This window comes from Leptinotarsa decemlineata, unplaced genomic scaffold (assembly GCF_025532065.1).
Source record: "Leptinotarsa decemlineata unplaced genomic scaffold, Ldec_3_MD MMD2_tig00026282_RagTag_RagTag, whole genome shotgun sequence".
Classification (NCBI taxonomy): domain Eukaryota; kingdom Metazoa; phylum Arthropoda; class Insecta; order Coleoptera; family Chrysomelidae; genus Leptinotarsa; species Leptinotarsa decemlineata.
In genome coordinates, this window is record NW_027412668.1 from 16,573,570 (window position 1) to 16,591,713 (window position 18,144).

The 18,144-nt window shown below is 35.1% G+C and overlaps 1 protein-coding gene across 2 annotated transcripts in view; it reads left to right on the plus strand.

The window, feature by feature from the left end:
* Positions 1 to 1,942: 1,942 nt before the first annotated feature.
* Positions 1,943 to 18,144, plus strand: part of LOC111504601 (potassium/sodium hyperpolarization-activated cyclic nucleotide-gated channel 2) — a 33,519-nt gene continuing 17,317 nt past the window's right edge. Inside the window, exons 1-5 of one of the 2 annotated variants that reach the window (XM_074179908.1) lie at positions 2,019 to 2,148; positions 2,208 to 2,270; positions 4,898 to 5,119; positions 10,172 to 10,355; positions 13,497 to 13,779. In XM_074179908.1, coding sequence (XP_074036009.1) covers positions 2,242 to 2,270; positions 4,898 to 5,119; positions 10,172 to 10,355; positions 13,497 to 13,779 — 718 coding nt within the window. In that variant the 5' untranslated portion in view covers positions 2,019 to 2,148; positions 2,208 to 2,241. Of the gene's footprint in view, positions 2,271 to 4,897; positions 5,120 to 10,171; positions 10,356 to 13,496; positions 13,780 to 18,144 lie in introns of both variants that reach the window. The other variant, XM_074179907.1, reaches the window with a different exon arrangement.

Here is an 18,144-nt window from a genome sequence, read left to right on the forward strand (position 1 = left end):
TGCTTAAAAAAACTAATCCAACGCCTTGAGTGGTAGGGGAAGAATGGATAAAGTGGCCCAGGCAGGTAAAGTGGTCACCTTCTTTTTCCGGACAAACCAATAATAGCTATCTGTCAAAGACATATGGAAATAATTCATTGGTTGACGCCATATTGTCTCCGTAAACACCGGCCGGGTCCGTGCTCGTCTTCAGATTTTATGGTTAAATAATTGTGTTTTGTGGTGACCTGGTGGGCCACTTTACCTCCTTACTGCTTATTTTTTCTGCAAACAAATAATGTTTTGTGTTATTTCAGGTATGCCAAATAAATACACACAGACGTCACATTATCAGCAGGAATGCCGTTCATAGGTAATGTATAAAGCTATACAAGCTGTATGAAAAGGTGAAATGGGCTTCTTGAAAGCAAGCGAAGCCTTCGGTGTTCCTCGAACAACGCTCAAACAACGTTTAAACGGAAAAAACAAAGACGCCGTTGAAAATATAAAAATACTGGGGTCTCGTCGTCCAATTTTTAGTCCAAAACAAGAGGAAGAATCAGGACGTTAATATAAATACACCAGCTGCAGTTACTCCACCAACATTTGATCCTTACTCAAACCCGCAACCCAGAACATCCTTCGCAATATCGCCTTGCAACATATTTCCGTTTCCCAAAGCATTGCCTAAGACTAGAACTGTGAATAGAAAAAGAAGAAACAATACAGCAAGAACAAAATAAAGCTTCAAGGAGAGTGAAAAAAGCTACTATTGAACCAACCCCAACTAAAACTGCCAAAAAACTTAAAACTAAAATAAAAAAACGTGGCACGAACGTTGCTAAAAAGAAAAGTTACAAATTACTGAAGACGATGATGACCCTGAATGCTTTCACTGTGGCGAAGTTTGTTCTAAATCAAAACATGAAGATGGTTGGATACAGTGTTCTAGTTGTAAGCGATGGGTCCATGAAGAGTGCTTGGGTTGTGATTTCAACAATAATAACTTTCATTGTGAATTTTGTCCTTAAGAATATTTTCTATTAGGTTCGATTATGAATGAACAACTACAACTAAAAGTTGATTTAATTTGTTATTAATGAATAATTGAGAAGAAGCTAACAAGTTAAGACTTAATTTTTGCAATTAATATAAAAGGCTGTTGATAAGTAAATACAGACTGTTTATGATGAGTAAACGTAAGTATATTTAGATCAAGAAAAATAAAGTACTCTTGATTATTGTGAATTAATATGTAGAATTAATATACTTATTGAATTGAAAACTGTTTAATTTAAATATTTTTTCCATGCAAAATTTCAATAAATCTGTATTAAAATAACATAATTCTGATGTTTTATTTGAAGTAGGCCACTTTACCCGTTTATGAATTTGTATATGCCATTTTACCTGTCCAGGATAGGTAAAGTGGTCAATTTCCCATTTTGACTTCAATCTTGAATTATGCTGAAATTATCAGAATATTGGTCTGTAAACAATATAATATCGGAACTTAATAAGTACACGGATGAAAATAAACAAACAAACTGTAAAAAGGTTGACATTTATTCGGTTGGCGTGGGTTTAAAGCTTAGGGTGGCCACTTCACTATATAAGTTGACTTGTTGTATTTGTTCCAATATTCATAATGGTCAGACAAAATAACTTTCTCCCTGCAGAAGAATAATAGAGCATTTGAATGATTGTGAATGAGGAGAACGATTGAACGTTTGAATATCATCTTTTGGTAGAAGGTATAAAACTTCTTCCTTTAGAATGCTTGGAAATCGATAGGTTTAAAAATTTAGAACCTCTGCTTAATGACTAGTGGGAATTGACTAATTTTCCTTGGCTTGATTTCTACTGATCAACACAGTTGTCAACATTGAAATTTACTGACGGCTTTAATAAAATTGAATCATAGTGAACTGTGGCAAAAGTCATAGATACGATATAATACAGTAATTCATTTTTTTTAAATATTTGTCAACAATCAGAAACACCAGTGAGTCACTTTTAGAAGACCAGTCAAACAATAAGAGAACTACCATGACTCTAATCGACCACCATGACTGCAAATTGCAGCGAGAAGCTGAAGAGAGTATAATTAAACAAATCATCGATACGGGGATTTTCATAAACACACGTAGAAAAATATGTGGAATGTCGGTAATTAACAAAGCACATCCAAAAACTCAACTCTACTATAAATCTTCTGCTGCTTGCAGAAAAGAAGAATTGAGACAAGTAGTGAGCTATCCTATGATGTCGCATCCTTTTTGTATATGGTGGTGAGTAATGATGAAAATGTTAAAACTAGATTTAATGCAATGCAATGCTGAGTGGGTTGTTTGGGTCAGAAGTCCTTTGTCAGATAAGAAGTTTCACTTAAACAGCTTGCATTTTTTTATAAATGATTATTTTATTTTGTTACATATCTGATGTGTAGGTATACTTAGTTTAAATAACGAAAAAAAATGTCTGAGAGAACAAATATTTCGAATTAAATTGAAAAGATGTACCTCTTCCAACGTTTACTACATAGTTAGATTTGCCAAATGTCTGCAGGAAATCATATACTTTCTTAGTCAATACCACGATGGACATTCAACATATATTTGTGCAAGTTTTCTTGCAGAGGAATTTCTAGCAGATGCTTCTCATTCCTCCAGAATTATTGAGAGAGGTGAATATTTCGAATTGAATTTGAAATATTCATTTTATTAATATGTTTACATTTTCTTGGTACAATCTTCTTATTAATTTGGGAAAAGAAATATTCGTAAATATAATGAATTAAGTGATATTTTTTTAATTTGAACGGTTTTATTTTCAAAAAAGATAATATTGATGTAGATGATGTACCTCAAGCTTAAAATTAATTCGGAAGGTCCTAGGTAGCAGTCATCACATCACTTTCCTCAGCAATCTACGGTATTGATAAGATAAAAAAATAATAAAAAATAACATGTTGCCACTCTGATGATGTGTGACATCTCCGATGCAGTACTTTCTAATCGGAACTCAATAAGACACTAATGGTGGCAATTTTGTTCAAAACATCATGGGGAGGGAGTAGGTTTAAAAAACCTTCACGACCTTTCAAGAACAAAGAGATTTGAATCCACCTGATAAGATATGTTGTTAAAGTATCTACCAAAACCATTTAACAAAAGAGCCTTTACCGGTTACTCACAGCTGCTTGTTTCAACAAGATGGTGCTCCAGCTCGTAACGCTAGAATTGTTTGTGATTATTTGAACAGTCGCTTCCCAGGTCAGTGGATTAGTACTCATAGTGATACATCCTGGCCTGCAAGGCCCCCCGACCTAACTCTACTAGACTTTTTCCTTTGAGGATATATCAAGAATCAAGTGTGTGTGTTCATAATGAAAATTATGAGAGTTCTTGCTACTGCATTCTTTACCAATATTTTTCCGAATATATTAACTCAAGTTTTAAATTCGTCTGTGAGACGAGCGTACTTGTGCTTAGAAAATAACGGCGGGTTATTTAAACACTTGTTATAAGTTTCTATTTATTTCCTATAATGCTTATTAGCTCCTTGTTATTACATTACAATTATATTTTAAAAACTAAACTTTTGATATTGCGACTCATTTTTGTATTCAACAACGCAATAATTTTGGCAAGTGGTAAGTTAAAATTTATGAATAAGACCAGGGCCGTCGCCATGGGAGGATGGGGGGGAGCCTCCCCCCTGCTTTTTCGACTTGGGAAAAAGTTGGAAAATTTTTGGCCGTGAAGATAGAAAGAAACAATAGTAACAAAATGAATAAAAATAAAAAAAATAGAGAAAAGAAAGGAAGAGGTAATAAGAAAAGGGAAAGAACCAGGAGAAGGTTTGGATTTCCCAACATGCATAACTTGAATAGAATTCTGAGTTGTTTGAAATCTTCAAAAAAGTTTAATTTCTCCCAAGTAAGAGGACAGTCCTGAACAGTCCACAAATTTTGAAGTGTCAATTTAAAAAATTCCCAACTTTTCGCTGTTTTTCAGACTTGGAAAAGTTGGAAAATTTCGGGCCGTGAAGATAGAAGAAATAATAGTAGAAAACAATGAACACAATATTATTTAAGTGTTGTTTCCTTTCATTTGTATTGAATATTCCTATACATGGTGGATATGGTGGAAGACCAAGAACCTTGGTCCAAAGTAGAATAATTTACATTATTATTTTAATAATCACCAAAATTTATTTTTGTTTGTGCACACCCTAACGGACATCAGCATTCAGACAATCTTTGGATAGCTAAGTAAGAAAATTAATATATTATAGTAGTAACTAATCCCTCGGCTTTCATTTTCTCCAAAGTTGGGAAATTTTGCTGGTGTTCTTGGATTCCCTCCCCCACCCCTGGTTTTCTTTTCGCTACGGCCCTGAATAAGATTTAGTTCATGTATCAAAATTCAAAATATGACACTTTCTCCAACGCGTAATTGAAGAAAAGCAGCTTAAGTGATCACTTTTCATTTGGGCGAGAAATTGTTATGAAATCATATTGTGTGATACGTTGCTGTATTCACAATAGAAAATGGAGTCGTATGCAGGGTATACTGTTTCGACCCATATAAAAAATACAAAGTTGTCGTGTAGTCCTTGAAAAGTGCCAATAGCAAAGTACTATTTGTTTTACATTTCCTTTGAAAATAAAGCTTGGAGAAAATAAAAACGAAATTCTCAAATTTTGGTTTTTTTGGATATCTCCGAAACTACTCGGAATATTAAAACTTTCTAAATGACATATTTCAAGAAACATAAATGCGCTACTTTTTTGTAATTCAGTCGACCCCGTATCGCTTAGCGTTTCCGATATCCCCAGGCTGTTCATTGTTATCTTGGACACATGTATAGGTACCACGTTTGTTTCCAATATTGACAATTTTTTTTATTTCAGCTTGTACTGGGAATTTTTCATTTTCTTCGTGTTCTTGCTTATGTACATTTGCAATACAGTGGGAAGTTTTTTCGTTTTTCACGACGACACGATTTTTCGGATAGATCTGGCTAAATTTGTTGGGGATAGCATTCTGTTATTAGACATCATTCATATATTTTTCAAAGGATATTATGATACTGAAAAAAGCCGTACAATAATGAAACAATCACAAGTTGCAAAGTAAGTACTGTTTCTTGTTTTGTAATTTGTAAGTAGATTATGAGTTCGTCCACATTCAATATTCGAATACATAATCTTTGATTGAAACAATCACATCGATCAGTTGTTTCAATTTAAAGAAAAATTGAATTCAAGAAATATATTGTTCAATTGATAACGAGAATGATTTAGAGTAATTCAAATATTCTATTAAACAAACAAAATTTTGAGATGGGTGAAATAGTGGAACTGATTGAAATAATCAAATGTATTTTCTATTCGAGTAAAAGTTAGGTTGAAGAAACATAACATATCTGCAGGATGATGGAGAACTTTGCTTGTTTTGATAATGGGAGAATTTCCACTGAAGTAATGATTTTGTTGAACAAATGATGAATAATAGTTGAACGAACAATGTTTATACCGCACTGTGAGTATCTTGCTGATAGAGTAAATCATTTCGAAAGTTCAAAATGAGTATGAATAATGATCCTTCCCTCTTGTTTGAAATTGGTTATTGGATTCAATCAACCAAATATTATACTAATTTGAGTACCAGCATCTCGTTGGTAGTAATGGAGCTTCAGATCGGTTCTACTGAAAATTACTTTTCTCTTCTCTAAAACTTCAATATGCTTTTTACCATCAAATATTTTTTCATAAAAAAATCATTAGACCATAGATTGTTGTCATCTCCTGCTGATGCTGATTCGATTAGTACATGAAGTTTGTAGATAAAAAGCATTACGTAGTTTTAGTATTGAGAAAAGTACTGTTCGGCAGTATCAGAAATACAGAGAGTCATGATTGAATTTACATGAATCTCCATTCGAAATAGATCAAGTTATTGAATAATTGTGACAATATATTATTATTTGTTCGACAACTCAATTTCTCAATACATGAAATACAATTTGTATCATTTTCTCAACTGGATTATTGATCTAAGCATCCAAACTTCAGAAAGATAAATGGTAAAGACAGCCATCGTTGTATGGCTATATCGAATGATATGTAATAGATCACAACAATTGTTGATTTGTTGTACTCTCAAATTTGAAAGAGAAAATGTTAAAACTCAAAATGATACATAATTTCAAATGAAAAAACTTTCTGTAAATCAATGATTCAATAAAAGACAGCACTGAATCGATCTGTCATATACCTATGTAAATAGTGATATCTGATCTGGATAACGAATGGAACACTTTTGAATTCTTGTTTCATCTAGTTGCCTGTTTGCAGACAACTCTGTAGTAAGTCAGAGAAAGATTATCCATTTTACAGTTAAAGCGAAGCTGGGCTTTCCAACACACCGCAGTTGAGACCTTTTTTCATCTTAAATGTAGGGAGCTAAGGTTTTCAGTTTATCTTATGAATGGCGTTTTCATAGGAATAGTCTCATTTTTACTCAGTATTATTCTAGCCAAGGATAACCCCCTACCACTATTGATCTATGGCACATCAATGACTGTTGTTTATTATTGAATCACAAATGTATGAGCTCTGATTTCATCTAGATTGTTCCATTGGTTTCGAATTATTTTTTGTCAGTTTTTATTTTTGTACGCCCTTTGGTGAAGGATCGAAACTTCTGCTACACGAAATGTTACCTTTTTCAATAGATTCGTTGTAATAAATCAGAGTGGTTTTTTTCTCTTGAGTAACAAATTATTTATTATTTTTAGAGCCGCGAGTCAGGGGCTGTCTAACTTGCCCTTGCCTGATTGTTTTAATGATTTCTTCATATTGACGACTGGTTCAATTCCTACTTTTCATAGGACGTTGTTTTCCCTTCATTTTTTCATTTGAATCGTAGATCAAGTTGAAAGAATTTTCGAATTACTTTCCAAAACATTCTATTAGTTCACCCCCTCCTTAGAAGTGGTGTCAACTTCTGCTCTTTTTTTGTTCAGTTATTCTAAATTATTTGACCCTTTTTAAAGTAACACATACTTTTTGTGATGTCGACTCCTTCAAACTTTTTTCGAAATTTTTCACAGCTCCTTCAAGCTCCTCTTCAAATTTTCTTCCGACTCCCGTAGCTCCTCTCCTCTCCCTCAAGCTTCTCATCCACTACTTTTTCCAATCCCTCCTTTGTTTTCTGATATACTCTTTCAAATTGTTCCTAAATGAAATCATATGCCTCCCCTTTACTCACTTGGCAACATTTTAAATCTTCAAATAAATGAAGGTACATTTGATTGTCTTTTTTGTTTTTCTTGAATATTTCCCAGCAAGTCTCTGTCTTTTTCCTGTTTTTCCTGAATATTCAGTAGCAATTCACGGTCTTCATTTCGGCGTAATCGTTCTTCTTCCCACCTTCGTTCTTTATTCTCCGCCAGGCCCGCTTGCAAAGCCTCGAAAATTTTATTAAGTGATTTCATTACGTCGTAATACGACACTCCTTGTTTTCATCATAAAACATATTTCATTTCTGGCATCAAATGTTACATTTTCCCGGGGTGGGTTTGACAATAATAATTGACAATAGTTCACTGCCACACTGATAACACAACACGTACACTTCAACTGAAACTTCAGACGAATACTCAAGTGTCTATCCCGTCATTAGATCACTTCGTACCGCACTTTCAACTGAACTTCACGACCTGTGTGTTGGTAGTGTTTACATATGGTAATGGAAGTATCTCGAAGACGATAGGGAATTCGCTAGAAGTCTCTCAAAGCGATGCGACATCTAGAACAATCGCGAAGCGCAAGTCGAGTTGAGCGCGATCTTGGCCAAGTCACAATCGATTTACGACGACCAGCAGCGGCTGGTGTTATTTTTTTCAGGGGATGATTTACAACAATATTCATTTGTAAATGACATTAAACATTTTAATATAAACTTCAATTAGGTCAATGTAATTGGATATCGTTTTTATATGACAATATTGATAGTTTTTTTTGCATACATGATGGATTTCAGAAAATATTTTGAACTAATTTTCCATCAGATACATATTCCCAAGCAATTGTCCTTCAGGTTCTCACTAGATAGATGTCGTTTATAATTATGTGTTTCAAGGTTCTATTTGGTATAAAATAGTTTCATAATGTGGAGATATACTATTTACGGGCTCAGATGCCTCTCTCTAAGTATTAGTTTAAATTAGGCTAGGACAACAGTGTTAGGACAAATGTATTTAAACTTTTATTCCGAAAGACGACATCCACATCGAACTTTGTTCAAGTTATTGGATCAAAATCTCACCAGTTTGGTTAATTTGAAAAGTCGAGGAAAAAATACGGAGACAGAATGGACAAGAAAACTAAAGAAAATTGGATAAATGAGGTATGTATAGTTAGACATTGTGTCCTTTTGAAAAAAAATTAATAATTTGCAGATAAACATGGACCCGGGGAAATCTACACGTCAAATTTCTTCCGAAATTAATATTTGTCATACAAGTGCTTGGAGACATATAAAAAAAAACGGTTTAAAATGTTACAAAATACACATATCTCAAAAATTGTATCCAGGTGATCTCAAAAGGCGATTAGAGTTTTGTAATTGGCTAATAAGAAGACCTGATATTCCTGGAAAATGTAATTGGGACAGATGGAAGCATTTTTACGAATTGTGGCATATTCAACCGAAATAACAAACACATTTGGAGCATAAACAACCCCAGGCAGTTCCAAAAAATTTGACCTCAAGTGCGATTTAGTATTAACGTGAGGGCAGGAATTTACAAATATAGAAATTTGGGTCTTCATTTATTTGACGGAATTCTGAATGGAGAAACCTATCACCAGTTATTAATGTCAATTTCCGGAGACTAATTGGATGATCTATCTTTGGCTAGCTATAACAACATCTGGTTTCAACATGATGGTGCTCCACCGCACACTACCAAACGAGTATCTAATTATTGACTGAAAGGCTTAGTGATAAATAGATAGGGAATAATGGACCGGTGAAGTGGCCGGCAAGGTTTCCAGACTTATGGATGCATTCTTATGGGGTACACTGAAAAATAGAGTTTATGGTCAGAGGGAATATCAAAATATTGAGGACCTTCAACACAGCATTGTTAGAGCGTTCGGAAGATTGAGGAGGAGGGAAATTAATCGAAGAAGGGCACAGTTGTGTTATCATGAACAAGGCCAGCATTTTGCATTTTAGTAAATTATTGTTATTTTTCAAAGTTCTCTTTTTATTGAAAAGGACATAATGTTTAATTCACCTCATACACACCTCATTTATCAAATTTTGATTGTTGATTGTGTCTCCTTATTTTTTCCTCGGCTTTTCAAACGAACCAAACTCGGTGAGATTTTGATCCAATGATACTTGAACATAGTTCGATGTGGTTGTCGACTTTCGGGATAAAAATTTAAATACATTTCCAATGTCCTAACGTTTCTATCGCATTAGTTATAATTTTGTATCATCATGGCTTCATTCGTGAAAGCCATTTTTTGCCAAAAATTCAACGACTTATACAATAATAAAATGTAATTGAGTGTAACATATTGAAAGTTAAATTCAAAAAATATAATAATATAATATGAATATAATATAAATGAAGTGTTTTCAATATCTCCAATTTTTCGAGAAAGAATGATAACTTATGATACATCATTGAAAAGGTAAAATCTGGTTCTATTCAAATCAGAAAGAATCCATTGTAACGCCCATAAGAAAAAATAAAGTAGATGATGGTGGCCGGAAGACGAAACGTCGGATAGCAAATTTGAAAACATCATTATGTAGCAGGGAAGAGGTGGCAATGTGGAAGTGCAATTTATTTTCGAATCCTTCGAAAAATAATGACAGAAAAAATAAAAACCATTTTTCAAAATTTCTGTTTTTTTTCGGAGATCTCCGGATATACTCCGAATTTCAGAACTTTTTCAACGGTATATTGTTTGTCAGGTAAATGCACAACTTTGCCCAAATTTAACCACCTTCGTATCTCTCATAGTTTCCGAGATTCCAATAGTGAGGATAGAATTTGAAACACCCTGTATGTAGGTATGAGAGTAAATAATTGATAGTAAATATGAAAAATCTGACCTCATTTTGAATACCTGTGTATCATGTTTCCTTACTTATTCCAGAAAGTATCTGATGACTAACTTCTTCATAGATGTAACAGCATCAGTTCCATCCTATATCTTTTTTGTACTTTTATTCACTGATGTCCAAATATCAAATGGCGTAATGATGTGTATCCGGTTCATTGGACTATTGAGAATCCTCAGGATTGGTAGATGGTTGGACACTATGGAACTGTTCAGACAGGTAAAGACTTTCATGCTATACAGTCCTATGCAGGTTTTTTCACTAATGCTAAAACTTTCTCTTGACCTCAAAATTATTTCTCATAGAATTCATAACATTCTTACTTATTGCGCAACTCATAATATCCGACAATGTGACGTTAAACATATACAGGGTGGGCCATCGAAAACTTGACATGGAGGTTTTGGATACTAATCTTGCAAATCCGAAAAAACGCTCAGACAGGTCGATTTTCATTGGGAGGGGGTCAGTTTTTTCTCCATTTACAGCGTTGATACTTCAACCCCGGAGCAGAGGGGTGAACAACCCTTGGAATTTTAATAGGGAACTGAGGGCGAGTCGCATCGTTTGAAAGATCTTGGAATTCTCTAAATAATGGTGTACTTTTTTAATTTGAACGAACCATACTAAATTCAAAGTTGAAATTACTTACTTTATTCTCATGTTAGCAAATGCTCAAAATGGGCACCTCCAGCTTCCATGCAATAATAGAGATTCTGCTGGAAACGTTCTCGAACATTGTGGATCACTTCTGAAGTGATTTGGCGATATTCATTTGATTCGTTGCCGTAAATCTTCAAGTGATGCAGGATTACAATAAATTCTGCTTTTCACATGTCCCCACAGAAAGAAATCTAACGGCGAAAGATCTGGTGATCGTAGTGGCCATTCGATAGTCCCCCGCCTCCCAATCTAGTGATCCGGAAAAGTCTGATCTAAATACTGCCAAACAGGCAGAGCATAGTGCGGAGGAGCACCATCTTGTTGAAATATTAACAAATCCTCCGATAATTGTGGTCACCAAAAATTCCAGCCCATACATTTAATTTTTGTGGATGTTGAGTATGCACTTCATGAAAAATGTGAGGATTTGAATCAGCTCAATAGCGACAATTATGGGGATTAACTGTGCCATTTAGCAAAAAAGAACATTCATCACTGAAGCAAATGTTGAACACAAAAAGTGGATTTTCCACCGCTCGTTCACTAACCAACTCGCAAAATTGCAAGCGTCGACTGAAATCATCTTCATTCAGTTCTTGCGTTAATTTAATCTTATAAGGATGCATTTTGTGGGTTTTGAAAATACGCCAAATGCTAGTTCGTGACACCCCGGAAACATGGTCAAGCTCAACATGGCCCGGAATTGCCACTTGTGTCGCCTAATTTGTTACTGGTGGTTCGATTTGCCTTTTTTTATTTGCTACGGATTCAATTGCCCGAAATTTTGCAATTAAATCGAAAACGTACTGTCGCGACACATTCTTCCCATGTTGTTGATTGAACAGTTCAGCGGCTCTCGCAGCACAACGTCTATTTCCATAGTACAGTTCAATCGACTCAACTCTCTCTGCAGTTGTGTGAACCATTAATTCTTTAGCAACACTTTACGGCACTCACTACTAGTAATGATGTAGATATCAATTTTAACATAAAAATGAGAAATAGAAACAGCATTTTAAACCATTTCTCAATTGTAATAGTCCTCTTATCAGAAAATAACTAAAAAATGAACAAAAAAGTAGCGTAATGCGTAATAAACAAATGAAAGAGTTCCAAATACACTCCAACTGAGCAGTGGCGTACAACAATGTGTTGCTATTAACAATATTGGAAAAGTTAATAATCGGAAAGAACTCTTTTGAATGCGTCCAAATTTAAAAAAATGTACACCATAGTTTAGAGAATTCCAAGATCCTTCAAACGATGGATGTGCGACTCGCCCCCAGTTCCCTATTAAAATTCCAAGGGTTGTTCACCCCTCTGCTCCGGGGTTGAAATGACGACGCTGTATATGGGAAAAAACTGTCCCCCTTCCAATAAAAATCGATCTGTCTGAGCGTTTTTCTGGATTTGCAAGATTAGTACCCAAAACCTTCATGTCAAGTTTTCGATGGCCCACCCTGTATTTATCCAGAGGTAAAGTGTGTTGAAGAACTGATAAATAATGAACCCTCCCAATTACCTACACAGTAGGCTTTGGTAAACGTTTATCGGAAAACAACTACTTCTCCGGCTAATATCACGCTTGATATTACATTATATCCGACAGACATTTATGCAATATACATCACAGAGGCTAGTCTCGCATATATTTTTCGTTCATCCTGGAACAGGACCATGCTGAAATTATTGAAGTAAATCACCTGCATACCTCGAAACCGCGGTATGCAGGTGATTTACTTCAGGTCAGTACAGAAAAGATCCTACCCAAACAGCAAAGTGCCTGAGACTCGATTAATTTCAACACGCAGCATAGTCATTTTCGTTTGTTTGAAGGTGATTGACAATGTTTCATGATGAATTTCATTAGTTCGCACTTCCATTGTCTGATATTATATAAAATGATTTGAAATCCCTGAAAAAACTAAAAAAGAATAATTGAAAATGAATAGCTGAAAATGACAATTGTATTAAGCAAAACACCTGAAATGAAATAATAGTGAAATAAAATACAAGTAAAAATAGAACAATTGAACAAAAAATAAAAATAAAAAGTTGAGACTCCAAGCCAAGTTACTTCACGACGTTTCGTTTGTTAGTATCCACAATCGTCTTCGGGTGATGACTGGACTAATTTCTCCGAGGGATGACTATTTATGGGTCATTCGAGTACTTACACTTATCTCCGCTTTCCTTTTTCCGCTTCACTGGTTTAGTAGGATATGACCGTTTGGCGGGAGTTGGCTATTTTTCGCTTGATTATGGATTTCCATATGTGGCGTATATCTCTACGCTAGCTTGGCTGAATACATTGTTGGACAGCATGTAGGTATGCGGCTTCTTTGAATTTCCTCTTAAACCAATGTTCCTCTCTGTGTATGATCTTAGCTTGGGACCACTCGATATTATGTTGATGGGTCCAAACATGCTCTGCTATTCCTGATTCGCTGGTTTCCCCTCGCTGTGTGTGTTTACCAGAGCCTACTGTGTAGGTAGTTGGGAGAGGTTAATATTTCGATACATTTATGATACATTTCGTCATTCTATATGATAGAAAGAGAAAAAAATGTGCTGGTTATCAATGTTATCAATAAATTCGTTAAAATGAAAGCATTATTCCGTAAGAAAAGTAAACGGAACATAATCATTTGATATTAAACGAACTTCAACTTCGAATAAAATGTGTCTTTCTTTCAGTACATGAACTATTCCAGTTATCTTTTCAAAGGTATCAGAGCAGTTTCAATGTATATGATTATGATGGCTTCGTTAATTGCGACTATGATCACTGTATTGAATGCGATACATATATTCAAATTCGAAATAACTGCTGTTACAAACAAAACAAAAATGATGTTTTCAGTAATTCTGACCTTATTAGTTGTGAGCCATGGAAACACTTTACCAGATAATACAGAAGTTGTAACGGTGATTACATTGTTCCTGTGCATAGGATACATTATGCAACTGTTTTTGTACGGTAAGTACAAACAGAGACTCACCAAAAAAAAGTTTTCAGCCCATATCATTATTCTTATTAAAATTTGGCAACCAAACTGTATTTAATAGAGTTAGCTTTATTTCAATGTGAATTGTTACTGGCAACAATGGCATAGGTCTTGGTAGGGAAGAACTATTTTGCGGGTCTGCAGGTCAATGAACATTGTTTTTGTAATCCTGTATGAAGACTAAAATCCTTACAGGTCGGGCCATCCAGATTAGGAACTCGACCAAAATCATCAATTCTGACAGAGAAAATTTACAACGTTCAGAAAAATTCAAACTTATCAGAATATTGAAGATAAATCTTGCTGATAGGCAAAGTTTCTTGCAGGTCGAGCCACCCAGATATGAATCTTGACAAGAATAATCATTTCCGACAGATAAAATGTTCAACTATCACCTTTCGGGTATATAAATAATTAACATTTCGCGCATCCAGATTAGGATGTCGATCGGATCAATCACCTTCGACAAAAACATTCTCACACCGACCCTTCGGATATGACGAAATTTAATTTCTTTCACGAAAGTGAAAATTAAATTCACAGGTCTGCCGAAATGTCAAACTCCCACCCTTCACAAGTGAATGAAAAAATTCACATTTCTCATGAAATTGAAAATAAACTTTGCAAGTAAACAGGAATTCTTGCAAGTTGGGCTCCTCAAATAAGAATCACGACCAGATTGATCATATTTAACAAAAAATCCAACCCCCCACCTTTAAATTGTGTGGGAAATGTGTATTTTTTTACACGCGAAGGGTGGGGATTGTAAATGTTTTTGTTGTCAGTGATTAATCCGGTGGAATTTCTACCGATCTGCAAGGTTCATTTTCAAGTTTCTGAGAAATGTGAAATTTTTCTATATAAGAAGGGTGGGGGTTGGAAATTTTTATGTCGGAAATGATTATTTTGGTCAAGATTCCTATCTGGGAGACTCGACAGCAAGAATTTCTAACGACCTGCAAGTTTTATTTTCAATTTTATGAGAAATGTGATAATTTTGTGTACACGAAAGGTGGGGGTTGGAATTTTTTTGTCGAAAATGAATGCTCTGGTCGTGTAAGGATTATTTTATGAGAAATGTGAGTTTTTTATACAGAAAGGGCGCGGGCTAGAAATTATGTGGGAACCCCAACCTGCAAAAATTTTTGCCAAACTGCAAAGTTCATTTTCACTTTTATGGGAAAGGTAAAGTGTTGTTTATACTCGGAGGTTGGGGGTTGTAGGTTTTTTGTGAAAAATGATTATTTTAGTCAAGATTTTTGTAAAGGAGGTTCAACGAGCTAGGTACACCAAGAACAATTTGCTGGCTTGCAAACCTGCTAAATCGTTAGACCCATTTTGAAAAGGCAGTTGTCACATTTTGTGTTATCGCCGGTGAGTTTAACCCTTTAGTGGGCAAATGATGTCTGTTGCCATTTTGAATTTTTTTTAGAATGTTCTGATAATAAAGTAATTAGAGAAAAAACAAGTTTTGTAAAAAAATTCTGTTCGTTTTAAAAAAAAAATATCGGTGGGAATGATTTTTTCCACCGTCCATCTTGGACACCAACATATTTTAAAAACGAAAGAGTATAATTCATAAAAATTTCTTATAAAAATATTTCATAACCTGTTTCAGATATTACGGAGTTTTCTGAAGCAAACAGGCATACAAATTGACACTTTGCACTGAGATCAGGTATATGCTGTTCTTTTTTCATTTGCTTTAGTACTGCAAATTCTGCATCTTCTGTAGGTCCCCTTTTCAGGAAAATGCGATCCAACTTGAGACAATCTTAGTTTTTCAGGTACAGCTTTCTTATTTGATAAAAAGTATACTGGTTTTCCCCGTCTCTTCCTGCTGTTGTAATTATTTATCAATTGTCGCGCCAGTGTAATGCGATAGGAAAGTTGGTCACATAGCGTACGACGAGAAATTTGATATAAGATGTATCTAATGACTACAGATAAATCAACCAAAAAATATAATATACGGTGCCACCACTTCAGTGATCGTCTTCCGATAGCATATCTCTCCTTTTTTGGTCGAATTTATCAACGCCGCCCATATATTTATTATATAAGTCGACTTTGGGACAATAAACTGTGTCTCTAGTTCCATCTTTGTTCTTTCTTTTCACAGTTGTTACATCTTTTGGAGATGCCGCCATAGTCAAACGGGTTACAGGCTTACTATCCTGCCATTTCGTAGCAGCAACAACCCCGGAAGTTTCAAAAACAAACTCCCCACGATGAAGTTTATCGTTTCTGTTTATCATTTCAGGAAGTTCTGCCCTGTCTTTTCTGACGATTCCAACGGAATAAATATGTTTTTCGATGAGTTTCTCTAATAAAGATACTGACGTAAAAAAATTGTCGAAAGCTACAAGACAATTTCTGCCTTTCAGATGTTCTGTTAATTTCAAAACTACTCTTTCACTCAGTCCGTTTTCGATATCAGAGGATTTCTTATCTCTTCCAGAATATGTTTCAAATTTGCTAATGAAACATGTTTGTAGAGTCGGCGAGACACCAAACTTTGTAACCCCTTTTTACAGGTTTCATTGGCATGTTTTGTTTCAAGCTACTCCGAACCTTGAATGGAATCATTGATTCATCAACAGATACCACCGAAGAAGTTGTATAAACTTGTGAACACCTATTGTTCAAAATATCTAATAGTGGTCTCAATTTGTAGAGTTTGTCGTAATCAGCACTCTGCCTTGAAGGACATTGAGTATTATCATTTCAGTGAAGTGCTTCGGTAATTTTTTTGAATCGTTTCGAGCTGAATACGTCTGATACCCCTTTATATCCCAGAAGTGGATCACTACTCCAATAATTCTGAAGCCTGGGTAATTCATGTATACCCATCAATATGAGACAACCAATACTGCCCACGAAAGGGTTAAAATGCTCCTGTTTGAAAGGATGGAACAGTTCCTCAAATTCAACAGCAATCCGTCAGTGATGTCGTTGATAGATTGAGTTCAATGGATGGGATTTTAGCAATGAATAAAAAACGCTTGGTAAAATTTCACCCAATTGACAACTGGTAACGTAATCAAAAATTGTTTATAAAATGTGGATATGTCGATAGATGGTGAATATCAATCAAATAAATGCATAGTTGGACAAGTAATTTCTAAGTTTGAAAGAAATCCTAATAGTTCAGGTACACACCAATCAATCTCGATTGATTGATGTGTTGCACCGATGGAAAAAACCACAGATTTAAGAACGTGATGGATGATCAAACAATGAAAATCGATTTTGGTGGGTTGATGGACTCGTCGGTGAATTTAAAACCTGTCGCGTTTCAGACCGACCAGCCCTGGATCCACTTGTCCTGGCCCGCAAAATATCACCCACAGATATTACCATAATGCCCACTACTCGGCGAGTCAAAAAGTGGCCGCCAATATTTTTATTTAAAAAAGTCAAGCTGCTAAAATACTTCATGGAGCAAGAGCCGAATCGGTCCCTCTACGAAACCCTTCATCACTTGGAAGGATCGATTGCAGCTTGAGAAATGGTTCTGATGCAGATTCTGTGAAATATGTTCTTCCTTACTAATCAGTAGACAGTTGTCCCGAAAACTTTGCGGAGAAAATTGAATTGGATAATTTAGGAAACACACGCTACATGAAAAGCATTTTACAAGTGTTGTTCATAATGAAAAATTTCAAGAAAGAGGTTAAAACAATTAACGAGAACGAGAATTCACCAAACTCTAACACCTGTTCATGCAGCTGCAGTTTCGTAAGAATGTATCATCTTTCCAACAAACCGATTTCCTAGAGTCTTTGAAGTCCACTAGATACTTATTAAGACAACAAGAGGATTGTTCCGAATTCTTGGGGTTCTTGTTGAATACTCTTCGTGAGCAGGAAAATAGTAGAATCAATACTTCTGACCGCTCAGGATTGAATGATTTCGTACAGTCTATCTCGTCTTGTGTTTGTAGATCTTTTCCTGGAGAAATCCTCACTAGTTTACTTTGTAGTACATGTTCAAGAGGTAGCAAAAACGTATGTAACTTTCTAGAACTTCAACTAGGGTTTCCTAATATGACTGATAGCCAGTCCGTGCAAAGCTTTTTGTTGAATCATCTGAAAATATAACTTCTAAAAGGTGATGGTCAACCGTATTGCCGAATATGCGCCAAACTAACTGACTATTATAAGACAACAAGTATAGCTAATGCACCAGTCAATCTAATAATAACACTGATGATCTCAAAACATGACTTAACCTCTGACGTAAGCTCCAAACTCTTACGAAGGTTCGGAATAGATGAACACTTCGATCTAGCAGACCACTATTATAATCTTCATGGGCAGATCAAGATCTTCAGA